General features: G+C 37.8%; 1 protein-coding gene across 1 annotated transcript; it reads right to left on the bottom strand.

Moving 5' to 3' along the window:
* Window positions 1-16,814: 16,814 nt before the first annotated feature.
* Window positions 16,815-22,237, bottom strand: LOC149167949 (uncharacterized). Its single transcript, XM_089430643.1, has 2 exons — window positions 20,611-22,237; window positions 16,815-19,192 (listed from the first exon to the last, which is right to left on the bottom strand). Exons 1-2 carry the CDS (start codon window positions 22,235-22,237, stop codon window positions 16,815-16,817), a joined length of 4,005 nt encoding a protein of 1,334 aa, XP_089286769.1.
* Window positions 22,238-27,822: the final 5,585 nt, after the last annotated feature.

The following is a 27,822-nucleotide window of genomic DNA, read 5'->3' as shown; positions in this document are numbered from 1 at the left end:
TTCCACTGGACGTCAAAATTCACATTTCTTAATGTTGGATAATTCTCATGGAAAAGGGTCTTGTAATTTTTATTACTGAAACAAAATTACATGTCAGGAGGGCCACTTTTTTGTCCAAAAGGATTGGATCTCAAAAATTTCCTTTAGAGTAGTCATATCAATATATACATTCATTTTCTTTCGTGGAGTATATCACTCTGAGCGATAAAGAGTAAGCCATAAATTTCCTATCCTGCAATCTCCTCGAGTATACTATTAAAATCTATAAAACTGCCAAAAAGTTCACTGTGATCCTCTATTTATGTCAGTTGTCTAGCTGGAGCCAATTGTCCTAAAATATTATGACTAGATGTCTTATGTTTTTTTTTTCATTTGTCTTGGCCCAACACTAGTCCAACTTTTGAGAGGGTGTCCACATCCTGATTCTTGGGTTTCTCATAGTGTGTGTAAGCTCCCTTTACTCCTAGGATGGCACTTACTATAGCGTGGGCATCATAGACTTAGTGGAAACCATGGCAACCGTTGATTAAACAAACCCTGCTTGTGTGTATGATCTATCTATCAATGGTATGATAGATAGATTAAGATTGCAATATTATTAGGAGCTTCTATCAATGCCCAAATTTATGGACAACTACTTTGCTCTAAAATGGTTACTAAATGAGTCAAAATATACTCTACTTTTATAAAATATGATCTCTTTATGATTAACATTTCTTAGATATATTTTCTTTCTAGCAAAATCTTTTAGAAAAAAAATTCCTCTATTTAGGTGTTTTTAAGTTTAATATTTACATGTTTTTGAAGTTAATATTGTTGTCGTGTTTGATTACTGTGTATCAAGAGAGGGTTCCCCACTATCCTAACTTTTCGAAGTTAATTCATAAACACCAGGTGAAGTATATATGTCTATTGGGCCATATTATTCAATGGGAATTAGTGATTCTGACCTTTTAACTTTAACTTCTTTTTTTTTGTTGGTTTTTATATGTTTTTTCAGTCTTAGGTCATTCACTGGTGAATGTTAACATTGCTTAGAACTTAATATTTTATCTTTGCTCATTCATATTGATTCATGGTTATAAATTTATATTCTTAGTGGCTATAGTTCAGTGTGCCTATAGAAGATATTTCACCAATGATGCAAAAGAATGTTGTGATATGAAAACAAACCTTAATATCACTACATTGAAGGGGAGAAACTTAATAGTGATTGGGTGTGATGTTTGAAAAGTCAAATAATTATCTAATGTTAGAGTTTTTTGAGTAGAGTCTAAGTTTGTGGAGACACTTTATTGGGTGCTTAAGAAGCAACTCGAGACAAAATTGAGAAACTTGATGGAGCATAATTGATTGCGAAAGTACATTGATGTCAAATCATGGCAATAATGAATGCATGTTGATTAAGCATGTTGACAAAAACCTAATATGTTCTAGTAATGTTTATTGATTATCTTTGTTATGAAGTATTCTCAACAAATACTTTGATGACCAAGTACTATGTCAATCAGGATTATTCTAGTCAAATAACACATAATTACCAATTATAATGGAATTTACCAATTCTAATGGTTTCCCGGGGGACACATATATGAACCTCTATAGAATGACAAAATGGATAAATGATGACTAGATTCTAAGCACAATGTGTATGCCACATTAATGATAATGGATCAATTCACTATCATTAGATAATTGGCATTACTTGACATGCAGAGGGAGAATCAATTGCTAAACTAATGAGTAGAGAAGAGGAATGATTGTAACTAACTCTTGGAGAAGACCCATAAGAAGTTAGTCTAATAGAGATTGAGGGTTGGTAGAGGTAAAACGAGAAATATTTGATTGTAGGTGAGTCAAATATTGTAGTTATAGAGACACCATAGATAAGAGATGGTAAACATTCATTAGATGAGTCATGCAAATTAAGGGAAAGCTAAAGAAATGACATATTTGAGCATGATTGAATATTTGTATAGAAGGAGACATAGAGAAAGAGATAAATTAGCGAATGAAGATGTTAAAGACTTGTTGCATAGTTTGCAAAAAATGGTAGACGGTAGACATTGAGAAGGCTTTACATGTCACACCAATAATATTTTGTTCACGAGGAACCCATGGAATCTAAGAAGGGGCCAACACAAGAAGCCATAAACATGTGTTAGAGGTTGAATAATAACACTATGGAAAATGATTGAATTATCATGGCTATCTAAGAGTTTTGTTATGGAGAAGAAGAACCTTGTATAAAGGGAAACTTTGACTTGAAAGTTGGAATTATTAGACATTGTCAACGATGCAATGTCAACCAATAGTCACATCAGGCATGGAAAATTTTCATATGGTAAGTTGTTGATAAACAAGAAATTTCTATAGAAGATTATAAGTGGAAGGAATATGTATATTCAACCTTATGGATGCAGAATTCTAGAGGTGATGCAATATTGCATTTTTAAACCCTTTCTAGTCAACTTTTATTAGACTAAAGAAGTCACTAAAGTTTCTTCCCCATAAAGGTCCACCTTAAAAGGCATTGTTTTCTTGTGTATAATTCTTTTGAGTGCATAATAAGGAAGGACTATAGAATAGAATAATCACACAAAAATATTTATTTATTTTTAAATAAAAATATGGTTTGAGTGGCATTGGGATATTTTGACTCACCTACTAGGTTATAGATTAGTTTAGTATCAAAGTAGAGGATTTATGAGTTTGTGAGTTTCAAAAGAAAACCATTGGAAAGTATCTCCATAGAAAATAACTTCAAGAACTATAGGAGATAAATCAACAAATCTAAGAGGATAACGAACATTTGAGAGAGATAGTCCAGTAGTTGAGAAAGCAAATAAAGAGTACTAAAGGTGTCGTGAAATTCATGAGAATCTCCTTGAGAAACAAACTAAACAAGGTGTAAATAGACTATGGCAATGTTTGGTGGCGAAAGAATCCATACTAATTAATCTTCGCCTCAACTCAAAATGCATGGGGCGTGACTAAATAAAGCAAGGTAAGTACTTCATATTCAAACATTGCTCAAAATTAATAAACATTTGAGACTTTTGGTAGTTTTGAATTTCATACATGTGACAACCCCTTATATATATATATATATATATATATATATATATATATATATATATATATATATATATATATATATATATATATATATATATATACATATACATATACATATACATATACATATACATATACATATACATATACATATAAGGTTGACATGGGACACGAATTTTAGAGCTTGAGGAGGAGGTTGTTTGGGGAGTTAGAGATGTGGTTATTAATATTAGTAAATGGGATGAATGGTAGCATTAATGGAGCTAATTGTATTACTAATGCAACTGAAAAACAAGGACACGCCATGTCCTTGTTGGCCAACAGTTACAACCAAAGAAAATGACAAATTAAGCAGAAAAGTATGGGTTGTGTTGGCTTGCAGGACAAAACGACCATGAATGAGATTAGGAGGAGGCAGCCATCAATAGTGGGAGGAATTATTGGGGAAAAGACCCCTATTTGACACAAGAAAGGAGGAGTCTCGCAATCAGTTAAAACAACTGTGAGAAGAGGAGGTCGAGAGAGGTCAATGGCAGAGAAGTTATCAATTGTTTTTGGCATTACTGGAATAGAGGAATTGCTCAGGGAGAGCAGAGAAGACAACACATGAAGAGAACCCAATAATAAAAAAGAGGAGAGGCACAAACTTTTCATGAGGGGATTAGTTATAAGAGGTCTTAGCCAATTCCAACAGACTTGGGAAGGGTTCTTTAGAAACCGTGATGATGATCAAGACATTCCTTTGGAAAACAAAACAATTGTTGGAACATCTAGGGACATTCCAGATAGTGATAAGTAGCTAGAGGGAGATAATGAGGAAAACTTAAATAAAACCTCCATGACAGAAAATATTTCATGAGGGACCGTACAGATTGAGAAACCTCAAAAACTTATCACAATGGAGAAAAGGATGGCATCAGTTTTAGCTTCCCTGCCTAAGAAAAGGAGGAGGTCCGCTAGACTTGTAAAGTAGGGTCAGAGTTCCTTGAACCCTCTTGAGCAGCTAACAGAAGAAAAATCATCTCAGGATGTATCAACTTTAGATCAGATGGAATAGGAAACAACAATAGCCCAAGCACTAGAAGGGCTAGAAAGTTTACTAGATATTGCAAAATTTGGAAAAGTTGTGATTACTTCAACATAAGAATTTGCAGTCCATCTTGATAGATCTCTTGAAAAGGGGGCTTCATCGAATTCGCCGGTTGTAACTTCTCTTGTTGATTTTGCAGCCATTGTTATCCTAGATTCAGATAATGATCCTGAAGTTGTTTCACCCCAAGGGTGTTCTAAAGACTTTGTTGATACTTTATTAGAGCCTTCTTCTCTGGAGGGAACGACTCCACAGTCTTTTGAAAATTTTATTGATGAAGAACAAGATGTTAGCATTGGCTTTTTAGCCAAGCCTCACATTAATTTTTCTAAGGACCTCCTAGAGTCTGGTACTGATATAATGACAAGGGAAGTTGACAGCTTACCAACAACCAAACCCACTCAGGAAACTATTCCTGAAGAAGCTGAAATAGTAGTTGTTGTTTCCTCCCCAATAGCCTTGGTTAGCAGTCCTGTTCAGATGATCATAGGTATTGAAGCTGGGAGAAAGAAAAGAAAAGGAAAACTCCAGAAGGAAATCGATAAGTTAAAAGGAGAAACTAAGAAACTGAAAAGGAAAGTACAAAAGCTAAAGAATTGGTTACGAGGTAGCAAGCATTTTACATAGATTATGTGAAGAGGCCTAAAAATAAGAAGAAAACTCAGGAAATGGGAGTTCATATTGATGTTATATCTATCCTTAATGAAGCTAGCACTCAGACATACCTTTTTATTGTTGTTGCCGAAGAAGTAATGCAGACTGAGCCCGAGGTATAGGCAATGGACATTCCTCCTACCCTTGTTGAAGTAGGAATTTAGACCGATCTGCCATTTACTTTTTATGACAAAGGGGTACAAATGGAAGAGGTACCTCCCTATACTCCCTTGATTGTAGAAGCCTCCATTAGAATTATGCATAAAACTATGGAGGAATAACAGACCATAGCAAGATATCAAGGAGAAGTAGTGCCTCAGAGGGAACATCAAGAGCTACTCCAACGATTTAAAGCATTGACAACAATAGAAGATGAGACCTATGCACAACTAAGAGCATTTGAAAAGAAGGTCCAAAATTTAAAGGACCGCCTCAAGAAAGCTGTAGAAGAAACGAAGGAAATTTTCTTTATTTACTCAGATGCCTTGGCATGCAAGTCCCCAGCCCAAAATTATGCTTTATATTTGCTCAAGTGATATTTGTTGCTTAAAGTAAAAGCAATACAATTTTTACAACCACATGAGTTCATAAGTGTACTATATGTTATTTCTATTTTTCAAAAATAGGATAAGCATACACAATATTTTCTGTGTGAGTTGTATATGCACAACTTCTTTTTAGAAGAACAGGTAGAAGAAAATCTTGTCCCTTTCATCAGAGATATTCAATTTCAAGCTTTTATATCATTTGCTAGGAACCAGGTTAAGTGGGAAAAGGCTTATCATACTTTCTAGAGACGAGAACATGGCCTTTATCTTTGGGACAAAGGGGAACCTCCAAACCCCTTTCGCACACAGATTCGTCATAGGATATTCATATAGAAACCTAGTGTTTCCCCTACACTTGTACAAACACAATATGATGCGTTGCACTCAAGAATGGAATATCTGGAAGACATTAGAGAGGAGGATATTTGTGGAGCCAAGGAAATATTGTAGACATCACCAAATGAAGTCAAGAACAGAGAACCTTTTGGTTATCATAACTTACAATATACTATGGATATAATGGAAGACTTTGTTCACTTGGTGCTGGACAAGATGTAGGTATCAGTGCCCCATGATCTGGTGTCCCCAATCATTTTATAAATCTGATAATGACTTATTAGAAGTAGGTAAGTTAGTATCTATTGAAGAGATCTGAAAAAGAAATGGGTTCAAGAATAGAGGAGAAGAAGCTTATGAAGCTTATTCTTTGACTATCCTACATGTTAACCATTTATTTGCATGAGGTCATGCAAAAAGGTCAGTTGGGGGGTGATGTTAGGCCTCATATTTGTCATATTTTCCTTGCCTTATTTATATATTTTTTTAATATCATTTTATAAAGTCTTTTGTGAAATTAAATCATGTTAATGAGTAGTAGGGAATTTAGTAGTATTCTATACACATTTATCATTTTATTATTTTCTGAACAAATTTGATTAATAAAATGCTATTTCTAATAAACAGATCCTTGATATTGATAGGAATCTATTAGCTCATTGACATTTGATGTTTGTTTCCTGGAACGGTCAGAGAATACCGTGCAAGCCTCAAACTGTTACACCCTGTTTGGAACGTGTTAGTTGAGGATGACTTCTCAACCTCGCTTCTTGGATGCATTAAGATCATTTTAACTTAAAAGATAAATCCTGCGAATCTTTAGATTCTCAGGATCACTCATTATTAAAAATAGAATCTTTGGTATTTATCCTCTGTTGTTACAATATAAAAACTGGCGTTGAACCTCAAAAGAGGTTGTTTGAGTTGTAATATTATTTTTGATACAAAATCCGACTTGTGATTATTTTGCAGCTAGTTTCTCTACAATTTGAAGGGAAGTATTTATTATTAAAACTTAGTCTAGTGTGTTGATTTTCCTGTAAGGCAATTTGATTATGGATTTGGGCCCGATCTTGGGAACAACGTTGTGTTCTCTTGTACCATTAAAATTAGCATTTTATTTCCCTGTTCCATCTATTTCCATATGTGTAATGGTTTTTAATTACTCATTTTTGATTTGTTAAATTGAATGCTATGTCTTGAATCATGTTTATTGGAATTGTTATAAGGATAGATCTGCTATGGTTAATTCATTAAGAAGCATTATTATTTTCTTTCATTCCCTGTAGAATTATCATAGATTGTTATTTCATTTGATCAATCGTTGTTAGATAATGTGATTTTGTAGTGTTATCTTTTCACCCTGTAGTAGTTGTTCCCTAAGAAACAACTTGATGTTCAATATGTTTTCTTTTGTTGTTTTCTTCAGAGGTCTGCAGAAGTTATTAATTTGAGTAATTTGAGATAATTTGAGATTGAATTTTGAATTGATTCCTTTAATATTGCAGTCTTGCTTTTCCATAGGACCATAAAAACTAGTCATATTTGCATTCCTCTTGCACAAACAATACCGATAACCTTTAAATAGTAGAACAAAACCCCGGGTTGATAGATTAATGTGCATCAGATTAGTTGCTCCCTTTTAGGAACAATTAATTGGCCCAATGACAAGGAAATAAGGGTGCGGTGTGCTGACTGGGTTAATTACTAGCCAAACTAAGTCATTCATTAACACATAACAAATAGAGAAAAGTTTTGCTTTTGTAGATTGAGCTTTGGAATTGAGCAGGCAATTGTAATAACTTCTCTTGTTCACTTGAATAATGAAAACAAGGATGAAGGGGTTTTTAGAAGTTACTTTCCCCTTATACATTTGTGTTCTCATGTATGTGATTGATGTATGTTTGCATGATTGATAAATATTTGTGCATGTTTATGATAACGGTGTTCTAAATCGTGAATAGATTAAATGAGTAGAGGAGATTTGAGTCTTGTGTTTCAGTAACTTACATGAGTAGTTTCAGATCTACGCATAATTTCTACATGGTATTAGAGATATTTGTATAAATTCTACATGCAATGTACCTATGTAGTGCATCCCACTCTCGACCAATTGTATCATAAAATCATAATTCACTAAAGAATATTGGTTACCATGGTCAATATTAATAATTCATTAAAGAATAAAACTGAAATAAGTTTGATATGCAAAAAAATGAAAATTTGTATGTATTATAAATCTCCAAAAATATTTAATTACCTCTAACGTTGCTTATTCTACCTTTCCCCAATAGGTGCACCCATTCAAATTTAATGATGGATTTCACATCTCAAATGCGCTCCACGTGGATATTTAGGAATATACTGAATAATATACACCATCGATTGATATAACATATATCCCTCTACCATAGAACCCTCAAGACATGCTCTTTATCTAACCAAAGCCTTGAATGATTTCAAGTGCCTCTCCACCATCCACATTGACCTTGTGTGTACAGGTCCACACAATTCAATCTTCTCAACGTGTATGAGGTAGTTTTCTTGTGAATTAAAAAATGTCAAAGGGAGATACTTTTGCATTTCACACATTAGTCAAGGAATTTCTCTCCTCCAATAGACTATAGTTTATATTTTATTTATGGATTTATTTCAACGACAACAAATTGAAGAAACACTTTGCATATAAATCACTACTTACCTCATGTATTTGCCAAGATCATATATAAGTTGTTTGATGTTGTTATCAAATTCCTCTGGGAGAGATAAAGTTGAGAAATGTAACTAGTATCAGCCTTCATAATTTTGTATTTGAGTCATGATGTAATGTATTTATCAAAAGAAAGAAAGAGGAATTTTTTTTATAGAAGAAAATTATTTGATAGCATGGGTTTCATGCTTTATTTATTTTGTTTCTAGGTCAAAACACCCATTGTGTGCTTTTAGGGTTGAGTCATGAGTCTATGTCCTTGCCATTATGGTCTAGATCCTTATTGGGCATCTTGTATCAAATAAATAAAATTATATTGATGTAATTTAGTCTTCTACTCCACTACCATCAAGTTTGCCTACTCACTCTACAAGCCGACCTCAAGATCCTCATGTTAGCCTCAAAGAACAACTTCAAACCAATATATATATTACAAAGGATTCGACCTAGTTTGGATACAAACAAGTGGAGGTTCAATCTGTAATTTTCTAAGATGAAAAAGAGAGTTTGAAGAGCCTAAAAGAAAAGAAATACCACAATAAAGAAGAGGATACTATTTTCCAATAAGAAAGAAACCAAAATTATGTCATTCTACCACATGCGTGAAGTAGACCGAGGCATGTTGTAGGGCCGAAGGTGCAGGCCGGAAATATCAGATTGCAGAGAGCACCGAGACCCTAGGTCACCCTTTTTGGAGAGCAGATCTATGTTGAATTTTGAAGATTTGACTAATGTTTGGCATGTCATCATGAAAGGCTGACCTGGTTAATGGTGGAAGGTCTTGGTCTTCGTCAAAAGGTCATGGTTGTCTCATTTGATTTGGTTCTTGAAGAAGAGAAGAGATTTTTGGGTTTTCCCCTCAAAGAGGGGTTTTCTCTAGCTGAGAGCCTACATCTTGTGTCCTTGATCTTCATGTTTTTTTTGGTAGTTGCTTGATGATAAAAAGACATAAATAAATTAAAGAAGAGCTATAAGAAAATAACTAAAAGATCACAAGTAAATATCAATATAAGAAAATATTTTATGCCTTTTTGATTTTCTAACATGGTATCAGAGCTATGGTGAAGAGGGAAAAAGTCAGCTTGAAGATCTTTGGGCTCTCATCATTATTTTTTCTTTAAAGGTAAATAAGTCTTGGTTTCAAGAATATCTAGACCTCATCTAAGGTGGCATCAAAAGAAATCAAGGTCTACCATTTTGAAGGAGGATTAGAAGTACAACAAAAAGGTTTTCTCCTTAAGTTTTCTTCATACCATAATCATCTAACCTTAGGCAGAGACGCCTAAATTTATAGTCGGCTAAGAGATACCTGAAAGTTGCAGACCTGGGCTTGTAGGTCTAATTAATTGAAGGAGAAAGATTCTAGGCATAAAAAGCCTAAGGTCTGAAATCATTTAAGTTTTGTGCCTCTAAATTTACCAACAAAGATTTGAATTCGTAACTTTTTGTGCATAAGTTAAAAATGTGACAAAATCACAAGGTTGAAGTATCTCTTGTGGAATAGAATTAGTCCTATTAGTAATCAAAGAAAAGACTAAACTATATAGAGGTTGTCTAGGTTGTCTAGACCTACTTTAAAGTTACAATCATCATAGTATTTAAAAATAAGTCGAGATATCACTGGAAGAGGATGAATACCAGTATACACACACACAAACACACACACACACACACACACACACACACACACACACACACACACACACACACACACACACACATACACACACACATATATCGAGGACCAAGTCTATACAATGGAAAAGAAGTCGACTTAAAGAATAAAGTCAAATTACTGTTGTATAAGGCATACTAGGCCTGTTTTAAGCAGTTTACTATAGTGATTATTGAAGCCCTAGTCAAAGGATCATACTTAGAATAAGGAGTTGTCTACACTTTTTTTGAAGGAGGTACCAAGCCCATTGTTGAAGACATCTTAGGACAAACTTTGTTGTCAAAAGCCAACATAAGTATATCATGGCATCTTCAAGAAAATCTTACAACAAATATTGGAAGACCAAGGTAAGTAGCTCTTGAGGTATGTATAATTATTTTATTCATTCAAGATCTAACTTAAATTAGGTTAGGATTTTATGATTTTTTTTAGGGTTTGTAATATTCATATTATTGAAGGTTGTTGGCATCTAAAGCTTTTTGTAAACTCTTGTTAGTATTTTAAAACCCTAAAGAGAAACCCTAACCCTATTTTATTCCCTCATAGAAATCCTAGTTCTGGTGTCTTGGGTTTGTAGATATTATTGGGTGAAATGAAGGTAGAATTTGAAATTCAAACTCTAGAGTTGATGTTTCAAAAGGTAGCATCCTAAGACTTAAGGTTTGAAATTATCCCTCTCTATAGACTCCATATCATAATTTTTCTTGTGTATTTTGGTAGTACTTGTCAATAAATGTTGCAGGTACATAATGAAGAAAACAAAAGTTTAGAAAGATATGTTGATCTTATTAAGAGCATGATGTATAGAAGGAATGGTAACTTGGTAATCAAGTTGGATCCTTGTGCACTATGATGGATCTCAAAATGTTGAGAGGGAGACTCTACTTAAGATAAGTATTTTGTTCTTTGTTTCTTTCATTACATTGTTAATGGTTTCCTCTATAGATCTAGCTCCATTTCTATATTTGACTATAACCCTTTCTTTTATGCTTCCCTTGAAAAAGTAAGGTTTTCAAGAATATTCTAAAAGAAAGGTTTGTGGCTAGATTAAGAGGGAGCCTTCAAAGGAAGTTGAGTCTCGAAAGAAGCATTGTTGGAGAAGGAGCCTTTCAAGGTCTTTACAAAGGAGAAACTCAAGGTATGTTTAAGATCATAAGACTTGTAACAAGTCTTCATCATAAAAGGTATGATCATTTTGCTTATTACTAACTTTCATGTCTAGGGTTGCGCTATAAAGATTCTTATGTTGTTGAGGATGATTGATATTTAGATAAGGTCAATCCTTGTCATTATGGTCTAGACCCTTACTGGGCATTTTGTATTAAAGAACAACTTCAAACCATTATAAATTGCAAAGGATTTGACCTAGTTTGGAGACAAGCAAGTGGAGATTCAATCTACAATTTTCTAAGATGAAAAAGAGAGTTTTAAGAGCCTAAAAGAGAAGAAAGATCACATCAAAGAAGAGGAGATTCTTGTCCAATAAGAAAGAAATTGAAATTTTGTCATTCTACCACACGTGTAAAATAGACCGAGCCATGTTGCAGGGCTGAAGGTGCAAGATGAAAATCTTAGATTGCAGAGAGGGTCGAGACCCTAGTTCACCCTTTTTGGAGAGCATATCTATGTTGACTTTTGAAGCTTTGACTAAAGTTTGAATTGCCATGATGAGAGGTTGAATTGGTGAATGGTGGAAGGTCTTGGTCCTGGTCAAAAGGTCTTAGTTGTCTCATTTGATTTGGTTATGGAAGAAGAGAAGATATTTTTGGATTTTCCCCTCAAAGAGGGTTTTTTCCCTTGCTGAGAGCCTGCATCTTGTGTCATTGATCTTCACGTTTTTTTTTTGTAGTTGCTTGATGATAAGAAGACATAAAGAAATTAAAGAAGAGATATAAGAATATAACTAAAAGATCACAAGTAATTATTAATATAAGAATTTTTTTTTCTGCCTTTTTTTATTTTCTAGGAGGTAGATCATATTGTAACAATAAAAATGAATCAATATTTTCTTAATCCAAAGTAGACAAAAGAATCTTTGAAGATGTATATCAATATAGAAACATATATAACAAAATAATTACCTTAATTAAGGTATGCCAATAATGTGTTTTAACCCCACCAAATTCACATTTCTTTGTTAAGATATTATTTATGTTTGAAGAAAAAACCGTGGGAAATTTAATTATTCGAATGACATCTTTTACAACATTGTTTTTCTTCTATGTTAATAACCATGGAAGGCTATTTCGATCTCCATCGCTATTTGATCAAATCCCACTTTGTATTGCATGACTAACTTCTGGAATGTCATTACAAAATTTAACGATTTTTTTCTTTATCCCTCCTACCATTTATGATTTTCCATAATGTTTTTGTCACATTCTTCCTAATATGCATTGTATCAAACAAATGAACTATTCTTAGGTGATCATAATAGGGTAGCCTCATGAATTGAGTGGGATAACTTTTCATTCCCTGTGGAAGCCCATTATTAATACCTTCACTACCTTGATGAAACATAGAAGAAATCACATAATAATGATCAAATATAGTAAAATGAATTATCTAAAAATAAGAATTCAAAACATTACATATATGATACATAAAAAAAATTGTGTACCTTGATAGATTCTATTATATTCGAACTTCCATAGGTGAGGTGTGATTCTTTGTGGTTTTAATCCAGACTATTCTTTCCCATTGAAAAGATGTTTTTCAGTAGTATGATACCTACATTTCTAAGAGAGGAAGTACCTATAATAATCAAACACATCCTTTCGTAAACTTTTTGAATAATGAGATTTCATCTTAGGACCACAAAATGGACATGTAAATTTACCCTTTGTTTAAAGACCTGCAAGAGATGGATTAATGTTAATTATACAAAGGGATTATTTAAGAAACATGCATGATATTGTCAAATAATTATATACTAAAGTGAAATATTGGAACATTACATACCACAAAAATTTGTTAGTCCTAGGGCATCATGAATTGTCCATACAAGTATTCAGTGGAATTGAAATTGCTTCTCCCTTATTTGTTTACAGACATCATACACAACAATGTCGACCCATAACTTTAGTAGCTCGTTGAGAATAGGCTCAGTATAACATTCATATCTTTAACTTGGTACTTACCTAATTGTTTGAAATTACACATAATTACTACCATGATATGTATATATAAGAAAATAAATAAATAAAAGATATTATGCAACAAACAAGAAAAATGAAAATGTTACATTCGAAAAATTAATGTAAACAAATACTTGGAACAATCATGGTCAACATTATGTGCTCCCTCTTTATTGAAATCTAAGGATGAAGGTTATTGTTGATAACAAGAAATGGCCAGGTTGAGTAAATAGACTTGAGATCTCCAAAAGGATTAACATCGTGAGTTGTCAATCAAATTCTAACATTATGAGGTTCATCTTTACAATGGGGTCATTTTTCCTCAATTTACCTAAATGCATAACCATCTGCAAGCATTCAAAGAACATCATCTCCACTTCTCTTACGTGCATGGTAATCCATAAACCGTGCTATGCTTTTGCACTTGAACAATTGTTGCAAATGCGGAATTATGGGAATATGATGAAGAACCTTTTTTGTTATTTGACCGATTCGATATCTACTACTCTGACATTGCAGACAATTTTTTTTCGATGTATGCTATCCATAATATATAATATGATCATTATGTCCTGCATTTATTCCTTTGATTTCGACCACTATATTTCTTAACCTATAACAGGTTGGTCCTTTTCTTTCCTTTTTAGTTTATTTTTACTTTTTTAGTCTTAATAACTTTTCTTTGAATATTACAAATAAATTAATAAATAATAATAATAATAATAATAATTTATTCTAAAATATTCCTTATTAATAAATGATAATTCTTGTTCAAAATCAACCGTTGTAATCTAATTGTTAGAATTAATTGTCTCTACATAGCACTCTCCTTATTTAATCCGGTGCCAAGATTTGATTCTCCATCTTGTCCTGACGATAAAACACACTAGATGGTCTGAAACACGTCGATAGAATATTCTTGATGTGATTTATATCGAGAGTGTTTCTCATTATTCAAGATATGGATCACAAAAACCTGAATTAGGATTATTACTTTATATAGAGATAAGGTTCCCCTCTATCCTAACTTTTTCAAAGTTGATTCATAAACACTATGTGAAGGATATATGTATATTGGGACATATTACTCAATGGGAATTAATGATTCCAACCTTTATTTTACTTCTTCATTTTCCTAAAAAACATTTTAATTTTATCTTTGTTTTATGTTTTTTAGTCTTCGGTCATTTTCTAGTGAATATTAATGGTGCTTAGAACTTAATATTTTATCTTTGCTCATTCATATTGATTCATGGCTATAAATTTATATTCTTAGTGCCTACAGTTCAATGTGCCTATAGGAGGTATTTTTGCAATGATGGGAAATAATGCTGTGATATGAAAAGAAACCTTAAAGTTTATCAAGTGAATTTTGAGTTTGAGTAAAGTCTAAGTTGGTGGAGACACTTTATTAGGCGTTGAAGAAGAAAGTTGAGGAAAAATTGAGAAACTTGATTGAGCATAATTGGTTGAGAAAACACATTGATGGTCAAATTATGGCAATAATGAATGCACATTGATTAAGCATGTTGATAAAAACCTATTATGTTCTAGTAATGTTTATTGATTATATTTTTGATGAATTATGGCTAACAAATACTTGGATGAATAAGGACTATACCAATTGGGATTGTTCCAATCAAATAACCCATAATTACCAATTATAATGAAATTTACCAATTCTTAGATACATACTCTACTTTTAATAAATATATTCTCCTTTATGATTAACATTTCTTAGATATATTTTCTTTCGATCAAAATCTTTAGAAAAAAAATCCTCTATTTACGTGTTTTTAAGTTAATATTTACATGTTTTTGAAGCTAATATTGTTGACTTGTTTGATTACCGTGTATCAAGTGAGGGTTGCCCACTATCCTAACTTTTCAAAGTTAATTCATAAACACCAGGTGAAGGATATATGTTTATTGGGCCATATTATTCAATGGGAATTAGTGATTCTGACCTTTAAATATACTCTACTTTTATAAAATATACTCTACTTTATGATTAACATTTCTTAGATATATTTTCTTTCGATCAAAATCTTTAGAAAAAAATCCTCTATATACGTGTTTTTAAGTTAATATTTACATGTTTTTGAAGCTAATATTGTTGACTTGTTTGATTACCGTGTATCAAGAGAGGGTTGCCCACTATCCTAACTTTTCAAAGTTAATTCATAAACACCAGGTGAAGGATATATGTTTATTGGGCCATATTATTCAATGGGAATTAGTGATTCTGACCTTTAAATATTTTAATTTTATCTTTTTATCTTTTTTTCTTTTTAGTCTTGGTCATTCACTGGTGAATGTTTTTTTTCTAAGCAACACTACCTACTTTTGTATTAATATGTACAGCTGAAACTTACATTCGAGAGAACTGGCTGCCCATTTCCAACTGTGGCTCCATGGGCAGCTGTAACAGATTCCAAAAACACTTGCACCTGGTGATGTTTCCAGTATTGACCAGTGCATCAACTAACAAAAAGATCCTAAACATTTCTGAAGAACCCACGCAGGGGCAGAATTCGAAGGCTATATGACTCAGACTTCTACAGGGAATGTGCTTATGTCCCAAAACAGAGAAACTGCTATCCATATCATAGAAGTAAACAAGAAACAACATAAGACAAGAGTCCAACGACATTGAACAGGAGACCAGTAATGTAAGACACAAGACAACAGGAAAGATCACTAAACCGTCCATGATCCCAACCGCTTCCTGGAAGAACGTGAGAGTGCCACATGGGCCTAGTCCTCGGTCGCAGCTTCCTCAGGCTCAGCTTCCTCTGGCTCAGCCTCCCGAATCCACGCCCATCCTTGTCCCTCGGGTAGTCCATCCATGAAAGCTGGCAATTCAGGTTCACGCGCACGGCTTGATGTATGGTGGGGCTCCAGCAGTGAGTTGCCCCCCGAGCTTGAAGCCTCACCCAGTGGACGCTTTCCTTTGTCAACCACCCGAATTTCTTCCGCCAGAGACTGTTGCCGCCTTCCTCCATGCTCCGACAGAATTTCCCCTGCAAGGGATTGTTGAATTCCTCCCTCGTTTTCCATGGGATTTTCCACTGCAAGGGGCCTCGGCAGACCCTCCACATTTTCCTCAGGGACCCTGGTGAACAGAACGGATATGTGGGCGTTGATACCCGCATTATCCCTGGAATTGCCCAACGTGAAAATAACCGAGCCAAACGCAGGTAGCCTTGGCTCGCCATTGTTGGACCCTCCAGCCTCCACAAAATGGCTTGCCTGAACAGGGGAAGCTCCCACACGTCGATGACAGTAACAACAGTAGCAGTGGTGATGAGTGTCTGCTGCAGGCGAGCGAGAGGAGCTGCCACGCCCTGAGCCCCTTCCTCTTCTGCACGGCATCCTCTCTCGCACCATACTTCCAGCAGCTTCCTTCTTAGGCAGAATTCTCCTCCAATTCGGCTCCAGGCAACACACAAATGCGCGCAGGCAAGAACCAGGGAGGACCAGCAGCTTGCCAGCCTCCCCCAAATCGACAATAACACCGCTCTGCTCCGAATTCTGGGCATATACACCATCGCACTGAGCAGCGTCTGCCCCCATTCTGCAATTCTTATTGCCTTCCACATTCCGTCGGAATTCTCCCGCATTGAATGCGGCCATCTAACCCTTCAATGTTCCCTGCACCTTCATTAAGGCTGATGAACTGCAATGCCTGGCCTGTGGAGTTGGCGGCGAGGGGCCATAAAGATCTCCGTCCGTCGCGTGACCTCCCCTCCGTGGCAAGTGGCTCTTCCATGTGATGCGACGTAGCACCCGCATCCGGGACAGCAGCCTCCTCTCGGATTAAGCTTTCACATTCCTGGAGCTGCTGCCTGTTGGAGATGGTGTTTGTGTTTCCGGAAATCAGGGGAGTGCTGGTCTCAACTCCAATGTTGGCCAGAAGGTCGGCAATTTTGTTTCCCTCCCGTCGAGTATGATTGAAGGAGATGGCCCTTGCATTGCTAAGCTTGTGTGCTATTCCATTTAATCTTGCTTCTAGTCTCCAGCTGGGAGCTATCTTCCTTGCTTGCGAGCCATTCTGTATGCGGGTTGCCATGTTGATGAGAATTTGGGAATCCCCTTCTACAATCAAGGGTTGGAGATTGAGGTTCCAGGCTAGTTGAAGGCCCTGCCAGAGCCCCTCCAACTCTGCTGAGTTATTGGTGTCCCATCCTATACTTCCAAAGTAGATTTGCAGAGGAATGCCTTCATGATTCCTGATTATGCCTCCGAATCCTGCGGCTCCTGGGTTGCCTTTGGATGCCCCGTCAAAGTTTAGCTTGTAAGAGTTTTCAGGGGGAGCGTTCCAATGGCAATCTTTCTGATTGTTGCTTTTAGGAATGCTACTTTTCAAAGAGTCTTGAGGTATCTGCAGCTGCCAATTCCTCAGAATATTCTGCTCACTATCCGTGGTCGGCAAATCTTCTTTGGTCCAACCTTGGAGCGCCATAGTTTCTTGAATGTTTCTCTGGATCTTGCGCCATATTACATCTAGCGGAGATCTTTTGTTTTTGAAGATGCGCTGATTTCTTTCCTTCCAAATGTTCCAGAGGACGATCCCCGGAATGATGCTCCATAAGTGATTGAGAATCGAGCTTTTGTAGGGGTGCCTAGACCATTGCCTTATGGAGTTGATGATGTCTTCCTCCTCTATGCATTGTTTTTGACATTTGAATCTGACCCTGTTCCAGAGAAGCTTGGCTAGGGGGCAGGTATTCAAAAGATGCTGAAGGGATTCCTCATCCTGAAAGCAATTGTGACAAATCGAAGGGCCATGGAAGTTTCTTTTCCTGAGCTTGTCCCAGGTGAGAATCTTCTTATGTCCTGTCAGCCAGAGAAAGTAGGAGATCTTTGGCCAGGGACCGAGCTCCCATACTTTCTTCCATAAAGGGTCAGGGGTATCTGCAAAGTTACATAGAAGTTTATAGGCTTCTGCAGTGGTGTAGGTACCTTTGGGTAGGTATCCCCATCTGAGTATGTCCTCACCATTATCTTGTCTTATACTTCTTTTCCGCAACTCGCTTCCCAGCTCCGTTTCCATCCTGGCATCTTCTCTGCTGAGGATTTGGTCACTTGTTTTCCATTTTCTGAAGCCCAATTCAGGTTCTGGTTGCCAGTAATGATGGACCTTTTCCTGTTGCTGTTCCTGCCTCTCTGGAATCAGAGAAGGGTGAAGAATGTTCGTGAGTTTAGGCAATTGATTCCAGGCGTCCGTCCAGAACCTGGCGCTACAACCATTCCTGATTTCCCAGAAGCTGTGCTGTTGGATGATGTGATGGTGTTGCTTGGCTGCGTTCCATATCAAAGATCCTTTTTCAGTGGGAGTGAATCTAATGAGTTCTTCGTGGGGTCTGTTGCCTGCATATTTAGCTGTCCATATTGTCCCCCATGGCTTGTCTGGATTAGTGAGCCACTGCCACCAGATCTTGGCATTCATGATGGCGTTACTGTGTTCAGGGTCTCTTAGCCCAATTCCTCCTTTGTCCTTGGGCATACAAACTTTGGTCCATTTCACCAATGCCCATTTTCGATTGGTGGCCGAGCTGCTCCATAAGAAATTTCGCTGAATGTTTCTGAGGCATTTTAAAACCCATTTTGGGGCGGCTAAAGAGGAAAACAAGTAGAGAGGCATTGCTTGCAAAATCGATTTGATGAGGACAATTCGGCTTGCCAGATTTAACGACCTGTGAGTCCAGAGGTTGAGGCGGCTTTCGATTTTCTCCAATAGAGTGCGCCAGGCAGAGTGCTTGATAGCTGAAGCTGTGAGAGGGGCTCCTAAGTACTTGGAGGGAAGGGATGCAGAAGGAAAGCCCAAAATGCGGGAGACAGCAGCTTTGACAGAGGGAGGAGTATGAAAAAAGAAAATTTGCGATTTGGAGCAATTGATAGTCATGCCAGACGCCAGAGAGAAGTCCTGGAGGAGGCTTTTGAGTCTTCGGGCTTCTTGAGCTGAGGGATAGCCAAACAACATCGTATCATCAACGAATTGCTGATGGGAGAGGGCAGGGGAGTTGTGCACCGAGATACCCTTGATTTGCTGAGAGTGAAGAGCTTGCTTAATGTGCCTCCCCAGCCCTTCAGCCATCAGAACGAAAAGAAAGGGGGAGAGGGGGTCTCCTTGCCAGATGCCCCTAGAGGGATTAAAGGAACGGGAGGGAATGCCATTGACAAGGATGGAGAAATGAGTGGAGTTAATCATGTTCAGGATCCATCTTATCCAAGAAGGACAAAAACCAAAGGCTTTTAACATATGATGTGTTGTGGGGGAAAGTATCCAACTCGGAATGACCCTAACCCACTCTAAGGGTGACAGTTCCTTAGCAACAGCTGAAAGCAAAACTATCTAAAGTTTCTTCTTTATGACATGCAAGAGATAAAAGGAAGAGATCCACTTACCGATGTCTTGCGCAAATGGTCGATCCAATCTCCTTTGATTGCCGCTTGCTCCCAGCTCCAAGTCTTTTCACGGGCCCAGCTACACGAGATCCTGCAAATAAGACAAGAAAAGGAAACTACAAGAAGCATGCATGCATAACTGATTCAAGGATTAGCATAAATCAAATACGCAAGTAAGACAATACATTATTGAAACACATGCGAATAGAAGAACCTCAAAAGCTTTATTAATATATGGAAGTAAGGTTCAGGCGGTGATACAACCATGAGAGGTCCAATCCAGCATCACCTTCCCGACGGAGATAAATCTCTTCTTCACCTCCCTCAAGCAATCACCCAATACTCTCAACTGCAAACCAACAGCAATTCTTTGCACTAAATTCCGGCCTCCCAGATCCCATGGGATGAGATCCTTATATAGAGTTTTGGAGTGAAGATAAGTCAGCTTGATGTGTGACTTGTTGTCCTCTTCAACTCCAGTTGTTCTTCAGTTCTTCACTCAGAGTTTCTGTCTTCCACTTGGAGTTTTAGAAGCTCTTAACTCATCATTAGGCGAATCTTATCATCAAGTGTCTTTTTAGAAGCTTCCTGGGCACTGGCACTTTGAGAAAAAGATTCCTCCACATGTCCAAGTACGCCCAACGCAGGTAGCCTTTGTTCTACTTGCTATGCAACGCAGGTAGCCTTTGTTGTACCTGCTATGCAGCGCAGATGCCTAGTGGAGCAGCTGCAATGATCCAAAACTGACCTATTTTTGAGTGTTTTTCAGTGGAGAACTGTTTTGCAGTGCTGTGGTTTGCTGACCTTGTTCCTCTAAGGGTAAGAACAACTTGTTTAGGGACTTTGGATCCCTCAGATTATTGACATTTCATGCTCTATGCTGTAAGGCACAAAAATGTCTATAACATGATGGATGTAGTTCCAGTTTAGCTTGTCAAATGCTTTTGAAAGATCTAATTTGAGAAGCATACCTGCCTGCTTAGAGTTCTTGAGAGAATGAATGATTTCGTGAGAGAGTAGAATACCATCCATTATATGCCGTCCCTCCACGTAGCCTGACTGCTCCTTGGATATAAGTGCCGGCAGAAGCGGTTTGAGCCGATTAGCTATGACTTTTGAGATCACTTTATAGATGACATTGCATAATGCAATGGGCCTGAATTTATCCGGAGTGATGGATTCTTCCTCCTTGGGAATGAGAGCGATGAAGGTAGCGTTGAGAGAGGGAAGAAGCCAACGCGTTGCTCTGGATTCTTCTACTATCTGCCAGACTTCCTCCTTTAACATGTCCCAGAAGGCATGGAAGAAAGTAGTTGTGAACCCGTCTGGACCTGGAGCTTTGCCCTCTTTGAGCTGTTTCATAGCATCGTCCACCTCCTCTATGCTAATAGGGCGCATTAAGAGTTCATTTTGTTCCTCTGTAATGATTTTTGGAATGTTGCTGGTAATTTTGTTAATGGCTTGTTGCCTGTCTTCTCCCTGCTCTTGGTGGACTTGTTGAAAATGATTGAGGAGCTCTGCTTCAATTCCTTCATGAGTTTCTACCTTGGCACCTGATTGGTTTTGGATGAAGGGGATATTGTTGTTCATTCTCCTTTGAACTGTTGTTCTATGGAAGAATTTAGTGTTACGCTCCCCCTCCTTCAACCATCGAACTCTTGACTTTTGCTTCCAATAGATTTCTTCCTGCTTCCCTCTTTCGTCCAGTAGATTGTGAATACGACGTTCCCTCTCCAGCGTTGCTTCCGTGTGCCCCTCCGTGATAATCTGCTGGTGAAGAGTTTCCAAGTCCTGCATGAGCTTTTGCTTCTCCTCGAAGATGTTACCAAAAGTTTCCCTATTCCATCTTTTCAGATGGCTTTTGAGAAATATTAATTTCTTCTGAAATTGGTACATTTTCGCTCCTTCTGGTGGGATGAACGAGGCCCAAGTGGTCTTAACAAACTCCTTGAAGGTAGGATGAGTGAGCCAGAAACCTTCAAACCTGAAGGGTCTTTTGGTCATGTTACCTGGTCTTTGCCATTGAAGAGCTATTGGCCAATGGTCTGATCCAGTATGAGCAAGGATGGCTGCAGAGATGTCTCCCCCTAAGTGAACCGCGTTGTCAGAGAGGAGGAAGCGATCCAACTTGGAGGCGATTTGGTGCTTGCCTGCCCTGCGATTGCTCCAAGTATAGGTACCATTGCAGAACGACATATCTATAAGAGAAGCCGAGTGTATGAACTCTTTGAATCTATCGACTTCAGGCTCCATTCTACTTCTTCCTCCGAGCTTTTCTTCAGATTTGGTGATCATGTTGAAGTCCCCTGCAGCGATCCAGAGCGGGAATTTTCTGCTGTTACTTAGGACTTCGATTGTGTCAAGGAGCGCTACCTTACTGCCAGTGTCTTGCGGGAAGTAGACATTTGACAGGTTGCCATGTATGTTGGTCCCCAGAATGTGGAAGGTAGCCTGTATCAAATGATGTGCTGCATGAAAATCTGTTAGGAAGACCGCTTGGGTGTTCCATGCAATAGCCAGCCCTCCCGAGGCTCCAGAAGCATCTACCGCTACTGAGCGACATCCTGGCCAGGCTTTTGAAAAAAAACTGTCTAACATAGAGCTAGTACACTTAGTCTCCTGGAGAAAGCATATTTGGGGCTTTTCCTTCTTTATCATGTTTTTCAACATCCTGAGTTTTCCGGGGCTGTTTAGCCCTCTTATATTCCAGGAAACAAGCTTCATATTTAACCGCTGACAGAGGGCTTGAAGTACTTAGTCAACTTAGCATATCTGCCTGAGTCGACCAGGATTTTCCCAATCTCTATCGTTCTTTGCAAATCTGTCTTCCGGCCTCTTTTCTTCGAGTCCTTATGGCGTAGAGTGCCATCCCATTGGCTGCCTGGTTGGATCCCGAGTTGGTTCTGGTAGTAGGCGCGAGAAATGACCAATTCAAGTTTGTCAAGTTGAAACTCTGGGATGGCATCATATGCTTTCCTTCTACATGCCGCCTCTATTTCTAGGAGATCTAGGCCATGTAGGTCTATGCTTTCCGGCTCCTCGTCCATTATTTGCACTTGATCGCTGTCTTCATTACTAATATCTGGATTCTGGGGGATATCGTTTTTGCCGTCTACATCCATATCTTTGAGATTTTCGGCTGATTTGGTCCGATCCCTTTGCAGAATGATGGGGCTAGTGATGGGGGCTGAGGATTTGGGAGGGGGGTTGGAGGGAGGGGGAGGGGAGGAGGAGGAGGGATGATCAGGGACGACATCATTGTTGGTGGGGGGATCTTCCGAAGATTGCCCAAGAATATCGAAGCTGTTCTTGGTTACTGGGCCATGCGGCTTGCTGGGCTGGGGTTTGTGTCCATTGAAGGGCTTTTTATGCGAACGCTTCCTGCCTAAGACTTTGGTGAATCCATCCTGGGCAGGGGAACCAGAGGAATCAAGAGGACTGGTTTGGATATTTTGAGGGCAATCCCTGAATAGATGGCCTAGGGTATGACATTTCCTACATCGGAAAGGAACATGCTCATAGTCGAGGGGCTGAATCCACTCTTCATCACGGTGGGCAAGAGTAACTGACTCAGGGAGAGCCTCATTAAGGCGAATGAAGACACAAATCCGGGCATAGGAGATGTACTTACGAGATAGGGTTTCTTCTGCTGCTCTGATATATTCGCCTACCCCATTGCCGATCTTTTTGAGTAGCTCCTCCCCCCAGTATTCATCCGGGAGCGAATACAGCCTGATCCAGACTGGAGCCCACGTTAGGTCCTCTTTATCCGGGTTAAACTTGGGGATCCAGTCGCGCATATATAGCCCAGCCGAGTTGAAAAAATAGGGCCCTCCCACCAGAATCCTGTGTTTGTCCTCCAGACAGTAGAATATAGCAGTGAAAAAGCCTTTCGGCCCTAGCTGCAGCGTGACATCCCCTTTGGGTTTCCATTTTGCAGCTATCCATCCATATAGGGCTCTCTCAGTTGGCCAAAAACCTATGAACTTGCCAATGAGGGCATGATCTTTCATGAACTCTATTCTCTCATCGACCTTGTCTCCAGGCAACTCGATCCTTGGTCGTACCTTAGCTACTGGTCGGCACGTGTTTGAGGTAATCTTCGGACCTTCTCCAGGCTTTCCAGCTTCTCCTTGCGGTTCGTTATCTCCTTCTTTGCGTTTTCCATCACCATTGAGGTCATTTTGGGGTTTTTTACCCCTGTTCAGAATTTCTTCGTCCACCGAGCCAAAAACGACTTGATGCTCAGGATCCAACTGCGACGGGGAGGGCACTGACGCCCCCCCCTGGGGATGGGCCATTCCCAAGCCCTGATGCGCTGCAGGTCTGGGTGCGGCAGCAACTTACGCGATACCTGAGAAGTACTCTGCTTCACGGATTGTCGGCGCCGTTTGCAGGAACTCGCAGAACCCTAGCAGAGCCAAAAACCCATTCCCATCTTAGCATTCTACATATTATAGAACACCAGTGAGATCAATTGCAAATCAATTCCAAACACTGAAACTCCAGAAGTTGAAATTATTCACTGGTGAATGTTAACCTTGCTTAGAACTTAATATTTTATCTTTGCTCATTCATATTGATTCATGATTATAAATTTATATTCTTAGTGGCTATAGTTCAGTGTGCCTATAGAAGATATTTCACCAACGATGCAAAAGAATGTTGTGATATGAAAACAAACCTTAATATCCCTATATTTAAGGGGAGAAACTTAATAGTGATTGGGTGTGATGTATTCTTTGAAAAGTCAAATAATTATCTAACGTTAGAGTTTTTTGAGTAGAGTCTAAGTTTGTGGAGACACTTTATTGGGTGCTTAAGAAGCAACAAAATTGAGAACTTGATGGAGCATAATTGATTGCGAAAGCACATTGATGTCAAATCATGGCAATAATGAATGCATGTTGACAAAAACCTACTATGTTCTAGTAATGTTTATTGATTATCTTTGTTATGAAGTATGCTCAACAAATAATTTGGTGACCAAGTACTATGTCAATTGGGATTATTCTAGTCAAATAACACATAATTACCAATTCTAATGGTTTCTTGGGGACACATATATGAACCTCTATAGAATGACAAAATGGATAAATGATGACTAGATTCTAAGCACAATGTGTATGCCACATTAACGATAATGGATCAATTCATTATCATTAGACAATTGGCATTACTTGACATGCAGAAGGAGAATCAATTTCTAAACTAATGAGCAAAGAAGAGGAATGATTGTAACTAACTCCTGGAGAAGACCCATAAGAAGTTAGTCTAATAGAGATTGAGGGTTGGTAGAGGTAAAACGAGAAATATTTGATTGTAGGTGAGTCAAATATTGTAGTTATAGAGACACCATAGACAAGAGATGGTAAACATTCATTAGACGAGTCATGCAAATTAAGGGAAAGCTAAAGCAATGACATATTTGAGCATGATTGAATATTTGTATAGAAGGAGACATAGAGAAAGAGAACAATTAGCGAATGAAGATGTTAAAGACTTGTTGCATAGTTTGCAAGAAATGGTAGACGATAAACGTTGAGAAGGCTTTACATGTCACACCAATAATATTTTGTTCATGAGGAACCCGTGGAATCTAAGAAGGGGCCAACGCAAGAAGCCATAAACATGTGTTAGAGGTTGAATAATAACACCGTGGAAAATGATTGAATGATCATGGCTATCTAAGAGTTTTTTTATGGAGAAGAAGAACCTTGTATAAAGGGAGAATTTGACTTGAAAGTTGGAATTATTAGACATTGTCAACGATGCAATGCCAACCAACAGTCACATCAGGCATGCAAAATTCTCATATGGTAAGTTGTTGATAACCAAGAAATTTATATAGGAGATTATAAGTGGAAGGAATATGCATATTCAACGTTATGGACGTAGAATTCTAGAGATGATGGAATATTGCATTTTTAAACCCTTACTAGTAAACTTATATTAGACTAAAGAAGTCACTAAAGTTTCTTCCCCACAAAGGTCCACCTTAAAAGGCATTGTTTTCTTGTGTATGATTATATTGAATGCATAATAAGGAAGGAATATAGAATAGAATAATCACACAAAAATATTTATTTATTTTTTAAATAAAAATATGGTTTGAGTGTCATTGGGATATTTTTACTCACCTACTAGGTTATAAATTAGTTTAGTATCAAAGTAGAAGATTTATGAGTTTGTGAGTTTCAAAAGAAAACCATTGGAAAGTATCTCAATAGAAAATAAATTCAAGAACTATAGGAGATAAATCAACAAATCTAAGAGGATAATGAACATTTGAGAGAGATAGTCTAGTAGTTGAAAAAGCAAATAAAGAGTACTAAAGGTGTCTTGAAATTCATGAGAATATCCTTGAGGAACAAACTAAACAAGGTGTAAATAGACTATGGCAACGTTTGGTGGCGAAAGAAGCCATACTAGTTAATATTCGCCTCAACTCAAAATGCATGGGGCGTGACTAAATAAAGCATGGTAAGTACTTCATATTCAAACATTGCTTAGAATTAATAAACATTTGAGACTTTTGGTAGTTTTGAATTTCATACCTGTGACAACCCCTTTGGGAAAATTCCCCCACTTACAAACATTGTAATATATATATATATATATATATATATATATATATATATATATAAGATTGAGACGGGACACAAGTTTCAGAGCTTGGGGAGGAGGTTGTTTGGGGAGTTAGAGATGTGGTTATAATATTAGTAAATGGGATGAATGGTAGCATTAATGGAGCTAATTGTATTACTAATGCAATTGAAAAACAAGGACATGCCATGTCCTTGTTGGCCAGCAATTACAAGCAAAGAAAAGGACAAATTAAGTGGAAAAGTATGGGTTGAGTTGGCTTGCAGGACAAAACAACCATGACTAAGATTACTAGTTGGTTGAGTATGTGAAAGTTCAAGCTTTGGCGAAATTTGAGAGAAATCATGAAAATTTTCTAAGTGTAAAATTCCCACAAAACAGGTTGAAGGGTTTCCATGAGGATCCATAAGTCGGGGGTCGAAAAGTTGGTTGTGTGGGCAGATTGGTAAATGTTTTTCGACAGAGTGGGAATATTTTCAAATGTTTTTTGGTCGAGTACTGAGCGGTTTGACTATTGGTCATGACCCAGTTACGATTCTGGTGGTCGGGGCCTAGGTACTATTTGGCTAGTCTATGGTCGAGAGGTTAGGACCTATGTGGTTCCTCGTGGAGAGGCCGACTATGACAGTCTGATTGGTGGGGCTGTTGACCCTAGTGACATGATAAGCCATAATGGTATAGTAGTGAGAAGGATCTGAGTGGGGTGCTTGTGATCTGGAAAAAGGGCTAGAGGCTAGGATAAACGAGATGCTTGGAAAAAGGCTCCGTTATAATTATATGTTCATATACAAGGGAGCTAAAAATTCAAAAGCTCCATGGAAAAAATGGTTATATGGCCAGGAGTTGGGAACCCGGGCATTGACGTAAATTGACGGTTGTGATGAGCCATTGATCGGATGAAACATATGAAAATCATACCACCCTAATGTAAGCAGGGAGGAGTGGGGGTCTACTCTAAACCTCTTTCGATGGATCAATCAAGGTGATGTCACGAGGATGGAGGCCATGAGATAAAGATGAAGGAACTGTGCTTTAGAACAAGGAACACAAACCCCCCCTTTGACTTGGTAGAGAGTGAGGGGGGTCCACATTGCATCCCCACCATTTATTTTTTGTTTACACCTCCCCCGTTGGATTCAATGGGGGTGGCACTTGTGTTAAATTAAATACGCAAACCATATTATAATATGGTTGACGTGGTAATATCAGATCCACTATTCATACTATATACATGCACCCACATGTCGAGTTGTGGCATAAGCCATGTGGGTAGAGGGTGATGTTGCATGCCATATTGGCATGCTACTAGGTTGTATCATCCTTGCTATGACATGGCACAGTGTGGAATGCCATGTGTGTTACACAGTAATTTGTCACTACCTTCACCCCAGTCCTTCTACTGTGTCATGTGTCCAAGTCAAACATGCTCATATTGAACAAATGCTCTCTTGTGCTGCCAAATGACCCATTTTTCCTAAGTTATTTGCCTCATCGCGACTATGGACTTAATATACGCGCTGAAGGGTGCTCATGAACAGTCCAGACGCGCTGCCAGTGCGGAAGTACATCTAATTCCC

The sequence above is a fragment of the Pinus tabuliformis genome, chromosome 5_1, assembly GCF_031772625.1.
Source record: "Pinus tabuliformis cultivar Carrire ecotype Pingquan chromosome 5_1, CPIR1, whole genome shotgun sequence".
In the NCBI taxonomy this organism is placed as follows: Eukaryota; Viridiplantae; Streptophyta; class Pinopsida; order Pinales; family Pinaceae; genus Pinus; species Pinus tabuliformis.
This window is presented reverse-complemented; position numbering and strand designations above follow the sequence as displayed.